General features: G+C 44.1%; 1 protein-coding gene across 2 annotated transcripts; it reads left to right on the top strand.

Annotated features, from left to right (window-relative positions):
• Window positions 1-725: 725 nt before the first annotated feature.
• On the top strand, window positions 726-7,233 carry ZNF397 (zinc finger protein 397). Of its 2 annotated transcripts, none has more exons than XM_058692355.1 (4): window positions 726-789; window positions 2,051-2,544; window positions 2,814-2,937; window positions 6,159-7,233. In XM_058692355.1, the coding sequence occupies exons 2-4, from the start codon at window positions 2,131-2,133 to the stop codon at window positions 7,205-7,207; spliced, it is 1,587 nt and encodes a 528-aa protein (XP_058548338.1). In that variant the 5' UTR covers window positions 726-789; window positions 2,051-2,130; the 3' UTR covers window positions 7,208-7,233. The 2 variants fall into 2 exon arrangements, with proteins under 2 accessions (XP_058548338.1, XP_058548337.1); XM_058692354.1 differs by lacking the exon at window positions 726-789 and adding an exon at window positions 1,395-1,470.

The raw sequence follows: 7,233 nt of genomic DNA, 5'->3' as shown, positions 1-7,233 counted from the left end.
TGGTCAATAAACATGAGGGAAATACCTTAATCCCAAATTCACTAATATAAATGAAACTGAAGTTAAAACAACATGAAGCATCATTTTTCATCTACTAAATGGCCAAGAAAAATTTAAACACTAAGTCTTAATGCCTGGTGGGTTCCAGTGAAAAAATGGGAAAACCCTCCGTTACAGTCGCAGAGTCTGGGACGCCAGTCTTCTTGAACAACGGGGACTCGGGCGTCTGTGTTCACGCGCTGCTTGACTTTGGGCACTGTCTATAGCTGTACAGTGGGCATAATAAAGCCACGGCACAGAGCTGCTGTAAGGCAAAAATGATATGCATACAGAAGAGCAATAGAAATGGTTACTTTTTGTCTGGCTTGTTCATCCACGTGTTTATTTTTGTAGGAGATACTGGAAACGCACTGGAATTACAGAAAAATCCTAACACTTTTCTGGAAAACTGCAGGGGAGATGATAGGGAGTGGTGGCGGTGAGAGGTCAGGGTAGGAGGCAGCCAAGGCTGGAAGCAGCGCCCTCCCTCGTAAGGCAACCTCTCAGAAAGACGCCCGCCCGTCGCATCATTCACACCCGGGCCTCGACGCTCCGCGGGGCTCCGGGCCGGAGGGAAGGCAATGGGAACGAAGGATCCACGGCGCTGATTGGCTGCCTGTGAGCACGGGGCGGGGTGCACGGAGGCTCCCGAGGTTACGCGAGCGGAAGGCCTCGGGCGCGCACTTCCGGTCTTTGTGGCTGGCCGCTTGGAGTCGGCGGCTTGCTCCCTGGCCGCTGCTGGGCTTCGTGGTGAGGGACTCGGGCCCCGAGCGGAGGGAGGGCGGGGATGGGGTGGGCGCGCCGCCCGGTCGGCGGGCGCAAGGTGAACGAGCCCTGCTCCCCGGCCTGTCCGTCCCCGGGTCGCGACCCCTTGTCCGGGAGGCGTTTCTGAGCGTCCTGGGGACCAGAGGAGGCCACCTTAGGCCCTTGCTTTCCAGCAGAGAGGGCAGTTACTCCCCCACCCCGTGACTTCGCCAATGCTGAAGTTTAACCGGGATACAAACATATACAGGCTAATGCGGCTGGGCTGGCTTAATAAACCTAAATGTTAACCTAAATACTTATAATCTCTAAAGTTACTGGTACTGTTAGGATCAAATTGTAATTGATTTGTCCTGCTGTTTCAAGGGCATACCCTCCTATGGATATTCACTCATCCCTAGAATCAGGTCATGTGTGACCTCTATCACAAAATTTAATACATAATTATCTGTTCCCGTATTTTTCTCTAAATGTTTTCTCCCGTATATTCTAAGTTTTAGAACGGAGATTGACGTTTTTGCTGATTTTGTGTCTCCGTGACAATTGATATCTTTTTGAACACACAGTAAACGTTTTAACAAACATTTCTTGGTTAATTCCTCTGTAGATTAATTTACTCACAAGCGAAAACCTTTGTATTCTTAAGCCTGGCTCACGACAGAGCCCATGGTAAGTGCCTCTGTGTTTGTTGAAGAAATGCATTGAAAACCAAATTTGATCAAATGGCAGTTACCAAAAAGTGTTTTTATTTAAATCAACTTCTGTTCAATATGATTTTTTTAAATGTTGTTACTACCGCAAATGAAAATATTATTTGCCATAGCTAGAGGGTAACTAAAAATAAAATTTTAAAAACCAGTATTATTAAATCCTAGCTAGATACAGTTACCCTTGGAAGTCTGAGGCTTATACTTCATTAAAAAGGGAATTCTGCAAGTTTTACAAAGACAGATTTTTTTTTTTCCTATACCATCAGGATTGAAAGAAAATTGAAAAGGAAATTTCTCAGTATGTGATTCATGTTAATATTGCATTCTTTTGCTTCTAAAATAATTTCTTAGGGCATTAGTGGTAGAAATTCCACTAGGGAAGACAAATGGGATGAGTGACTTTTAGTTTGTTACTTGATTGTTTATTTAGTTATAGTCTCAAACTTCTTCCCTTTCATGACTGATATTTATTATAAATCTTAGAGTTTTGTTTTTTTTTTTTTTCACTGCTAAGTTAACAGTGCTTTTGTATCTTTCAGGCAAGAAGAAATTACTCAAAGAAACTGTGAAGTACAGTACTCAGTTGTGGTGAGCTTTTGGCTAAGCTGTTCAAGCCAAAATGGCTGTGGAATCCAGAGCAGTTTCAACCCTGGTACCTCAGAATCCTCAGGAACAAGAACTAATACTAGTGAAAGTAGAAGAAAGCTTTTCCTGGGGTCAGAAGTTTAAGCAGAGTGCGAGTACCCGATCCTGCCAAGAATTGTTTCGCCAGCAATTCAGGAAGTTTTGCTACCAGGAGACACCTGGACCCCGGGAAGCTCTGGGCAGACTCCAGGAGCTTTGCTATCAGTGGCTCATGCCAGAGTTGCACACGAAGGAGCAGATCCTGGAACTGCTGGTGCTGGAGCAGTTCCTGAGCATCCTGCCTGAGGAGCTGCAGATCTGGGTTCAGCAACATAGCCCAACAAGCGGCGAGGAAGCTGTGACCCTATTGGAAGATTTGGAGAGGGAATTTGATGATCCAGGGCAGCAGGTGGGAACAGGGAGATGTGGTATGTTGTGAGAAGAGAAATTTACAGACTGATGCATGTAGCATCCTCATGGCAGTGGGATGAACATTTATCTCTACTGAACCATACCTTGAAGTGACTACTGTGCCCATACCTATCCCTGTCCTTAAATAGGTCTTTTTTTTCCCCTGTTGCTCATCCCTGGGGATGTCATTGACCTCTTTCAGATTTTTACTAAGCATTTTCCCTAGGGAGTTTCTCACAAAATTAACCATGTTTTAACTGATTTCAGGGACCAGCAGTGCCATGGAAGGATCTGACATGTCTTGGAACATCCCAAGAGTTAACAGACATCCCACTCCAACCTTTAAAGACACAGCTGAAACCCTGGGAACCTTGCCTTTCCCCCAAAAGTGGTAAGAAAATAGAAACTCACCTGGGAACTATTATCAGGCCTCTGGTTTTGAGGATACAGAAGTAATTGGATTTTACAAACATGCCACATGTGAGCCTCCCCTTTATTACTCTGGACCAGAGGTATTCACTTCAGCAGCTTTGTATTTACTAACCCTCAGGAAGTGCAGTCAGTCCTTCTTGTGTCAGTTTCCCTGGCATTTATTCATTTACTCCTTGGTTATATAACTTAATAGGGTGCTAATACATGTCTGCTACTGTGGTAGGCACTGGGTCTCTGCCTCAAGGAACTTTTACATCTAGATGGGGTGGACAAGTGAAAAGGCAATTGCAATATAGTATAGTAAATTCTAGAATAAAAGTGGGCTTTAGGTACTGTGGGGGCACATGAACACACCTAATCCAACCTTAGAGGTTCAAGGAGTACTTCTCAGAGGAGGAGACATCTGAGCTAAGATTTGAACAATGAGTAAGGAGAAAACTAGGTAAATAGGGTGGGAGTTTTTCCCATCCTAAAGGGAAAAACTTTTTCTACTCACACACTTCTGACACTGGACGTGTGGGGGTTTTCCTTCACATTAAGCAACACTAATTCTGACACACCAGAATTAGGGCCGACCCCACAGGTTAAAGTTTCAGTCCCACAAGGCTGCCTCCCTTCCTCCCTGCCGCCACCTCGACTTGTAATGAATCCCCAGGTTACCCACCCTTCTTTCCGATTTGGCTGCAATTGAGACATCACATGACCACCTCCTCAGGTTTCATAATTTGCTGTAATAGCTCACAGAACTCAGGGAAACACCTTGCTTACCATTACCAGTTTATTATAAAGGACACAGGTGAACAGCCGTATGAAGAGGTACTTCAGGCAAGATCCAGAAGGGTCCTGAGCACAGGAGCTTCTGTCCCTGGGGAGTTAGAGGTTCACCACTGTCATGGCACTTGGATGCGTTCATCATCCTGGAAGCTCTCTGAACAGCTTTGTTTAAGGTTTTCATAGAAGTTTCATTACATAGGCATGGTTGATTAGATCATTGGCCATTGGTTAACTGAATGTCCAGCCCCTCTCCCTGGAGGTCAGGAGGCAGAGCTGAAAGTTCCAACCTTCTAATCATATAGTTGGTTCCTTTGGTAGCCAGCCCCTACCCTCCAGGAGTTACCTCACTAGCATAAACTGAGGTACTGGTTGACAGGGGCTTATTATGGGTAACAAAAGACACTCTTCTCACCTCTACCACTTAGGAAAGAAGTTGCAAGTGTTTTTAAAGCTCTGTGCCAGGAGCTGAGGATGAAGACCAAATATATATTTCCTATATTATAATATCACACAAGCAAAGGCCACAAAGTCCTGAAGGTGGGAAAATACAACCCATTCTGGGAATTGCAGGTGATTCAATTTAACTTGAGAGAATTCATAGGGGAGAAATGGTGAGACATAACCAGAGAGAAAAAGGAGACCCAGGTTGTGAAAACTTGTGGGACATCTTAAGTAGTTTGAAGGAGTGCAGTGGAGCACAGTTGAAAGGTTTTGGACAAGGGAGTAGTTGATTGGGTTTGTGCTTTAGAATCTAGCTGCAAAGTGGAGAATGGATTAGAGGAAGGCGAGAGTGGAGTCCTGTTAGAAACTGTTGTAATCTAAATGGCCACAGTGAATAAATTAAGATGTATTACAGTGAGAGATGGGGACAATCAAAGCTGTCTCTTGACCAGCATTTTAAGTTGCATTGCAGTAGCTGGTCATGGTTAAAAGTGGAGAATGTGGGAAAGGAGTTGAGGATGATACTCAGGTTTTAGTCTTGAACAGCTTGGTTAATGATGGTGCTATTCATGTAAATGGGAAAATATAAGGGAAAAAAATATACCTGATGATGTGTTTAGCCATTTGGGGGCTTGTGAGATATTCACAAGTAATATCCCATTAACACTGGATATGATAGTCTAGAGTTTAATAGGGAGAACTGGGATAGAACTGGGGACCTGGGGAGACATTAGCTTATAACATAAGTAGTGATTGAAACCTGGATGGTAGACAGTTTGTAGAGCGAGGACACATGAGAACCCAGAACAGCATCTGAAGGACCTTGTGTTTGAGTGATTGACCTTGAATCTAAGGAACAGCCCCCAGAAATCAGGCTAACATAACCGGAAGAGAAATGTCTCTAGAGGAAGGTGTGGTCCCAGTGTCAGTGCTACAGGGAAGCAAACTAAATAAGATCCAGAAAGTATTTACTGGATTACCCATCTATGATGTTGGTGACCTTGATGAGAGTAGCATGGTGGGGAGGGGGTGCACAGGTGAGGCAGAAACCAGATTGCAGAACAGAGATGAGTAAGGCTTACTCTTTCAAGAAGCTTTACTCTGTGGGCACCTGGGTGGCTCAGTTGGCTGGGCATCCAACTCGTGATTTCGGCTCAGGTCATGATCTTGCAGTTCATGAGATTGAGCCCTGCGTGGGGCTCTGCTCTGAACGTGGAGGCTGCCTGGGATTCTCTCTCTCCCTCTCCCACTGCCTCTCCCCTGCTCATGTGCATGTGTGTGCAAGTGCTCCCTCTCTAGCTGTCTCTGTCTCTTTAAATAAAAAGCCCATCAGCTTTACACCGAATGGAAGTGAGGTTGCATGAAGGAGATGTGTAGGCAAGGAGCTTGATTTGAAAAAGATGACAGGGGCGCCTGGGTGGCTCAGTCAGTTAAGCATCCGACTTCAGCTCAGGTCACGATCTCGCAGTCTGTGAGTTCGAGCCCCGCGTCGGGCTCTGGGCTGATGGCTCAGAGCCTGGAGCCTGCTTCCGATTCTGTGTCTCCCTCTCTCTCTGCCCCTCCCCCGTTCATGCTCTGTCTCTCTGTCTCAAAGATAAATAAAAAACGTTAAAAAAAATTTTTTTTTTAAAAAAAAGAAAAAGATGGGAAATTTGGGCTTGTTTAAATGGTGATGAATGGGAGTCAGCAGATAAAGAGGTTGAAAATAATAGGAAAGGAATAGTAGGTAATTGATCAATTGAAGTTTCAGAGGAAGTAGGAAAGAATAAACTTCAAAGTGTAGATATAGGCGTTAGTTACTCGAAAGGAGGAGGGAGGGACCCTAGTATGGCCCGTTAAAGAAAGATATATGTGGACAGTGACCTCTTTTGTAAGGAGAAGCCTGTATTTCCTCTCACATGGAAAGTAGGTATTGAGAGTGATTGGAGAAATAAAACAGTCTGTTTTTTGCTATTATCATTTCAGATTGTGAGAACAGTGAAACAGCAACAAAGAAGGACATTTCAGGAGAAAAGTCACAAGGACTTCGCCAAGAACCTTCATCTGGAGGAATTAGTGAACCTGAAAGCAATTTAGAGTGGCAACAAGGAAATGCTACAGGGGATAAGTTAAGAAGATCCCCTTCCCAAGGGGACAGCTTTAGTCAAGTAATCTTCACACACAAATCTCTGGGAAAGAGAGACCATCATGAGCCTCAAAGCAGCTTGATTCTAAGTACAAACTCTATAACTTATCAGAAAGTTCCTACAGAAGAGAGACCTTATAGATGTGATGTATGTGGGCACAGCTTCAAGCAGCATTCCTCTCTAACACAACATCAGAGAATCCATACTGGAGAAAAGCCCTATAAATGTAACCAGTGTGGAAAGGCTTTTAGTTTGAGGTCATATCTTATTATTCACCAGAGAATTCACAGCGGTGAGAAGGCATATGAATGTAGTGAATGTGGGAAAGCCTTCAATCAGAGCTCAGCCCTCATTAGACATCGCAAAATTCATACTGGTGAGAAAGCTTGTAAATGTAACGAATGTGGCAAAGCATTCAGTCAAAGTTCATATCTCATTATACATCAAAGAATTCACACTGGCGAGAAACCCTATGAGTGTAATGAGTGTGGGAAAACCTTTAGCCAAAGCTCAAAGCTTATTAGACACCAGCGAATTCATACAGGAGAGAGACCTTATGAATGTAATGAATGTGGAAAAGCTTTCAGGCAGAGTTCAGAACTGATAACTCATCAGAGAATACATAGTGGGGAGAAACCCTATGAATGTAATGAGTGTGGAAAAGCTTTCAGTCTGAGCTCAAACCTCATCAGACATCAGAGAATTCATAGTGGAGAGGAACCTTATCAGTGTAATGAATGTGGCAAAACTTTCAAAAGGAGCTCAGCCCTTGTTCAGCATCAGAGAATCCATTCTGGGGATGAAGCTTATATATGTAATGAATGTGGGAAGGCTTTCAGGCACAGATCAGTCCTCATGCGCCATCAGAGAGTCCACACTGTAAAGTAACTTGTGAATACAAGGAATGTTGTAAA

The sequence above is a fragment of the Neofelis nebulosa genome, chromosome 11 (assembly GCF_028018385.1).
Source record: "Neofelis nebulosa isolate mNeoNeb1 chromosome 11, mNeoNeb1.pri, whole genome shotgun sequence".
Lineage (NCBI taxonomy): Eukaryota > Metazoa > Chordata > Mammalia > Carnivora > Felidae > Neofelis > Neofelis nebulosa.
Note: the sequence above shows the minus strand (reverse complement) of the source record. Positions and strands in the feature narration are given on the sequence as shown.

Excerpts from the sequence above, each read along its gene's own strand:
- ZNF397 (XM_058692355.1), top strand. The coding sequence starts at position 2,131 with ATGGCTGTGGAATCCAGAGCAGTTTCAACCCTGGTACCTCAGAATCCT. Across the intron at positions 2,545-2,813 it reads TTGATGATCCAGGGCAGCAG|GGACCAGCAGTGCCATGGAA; the intron begins GTGGGAACAGGG and ends AACTGATTTCAG. Across the intron at positions 2,938-6,158 it reads TTGCCTTTCCCCCAAAAGTG|ATTGTGAGAACAGTGAAACA; the intron begins GTAAGAAAATAG and ends TTATCATTTCAG.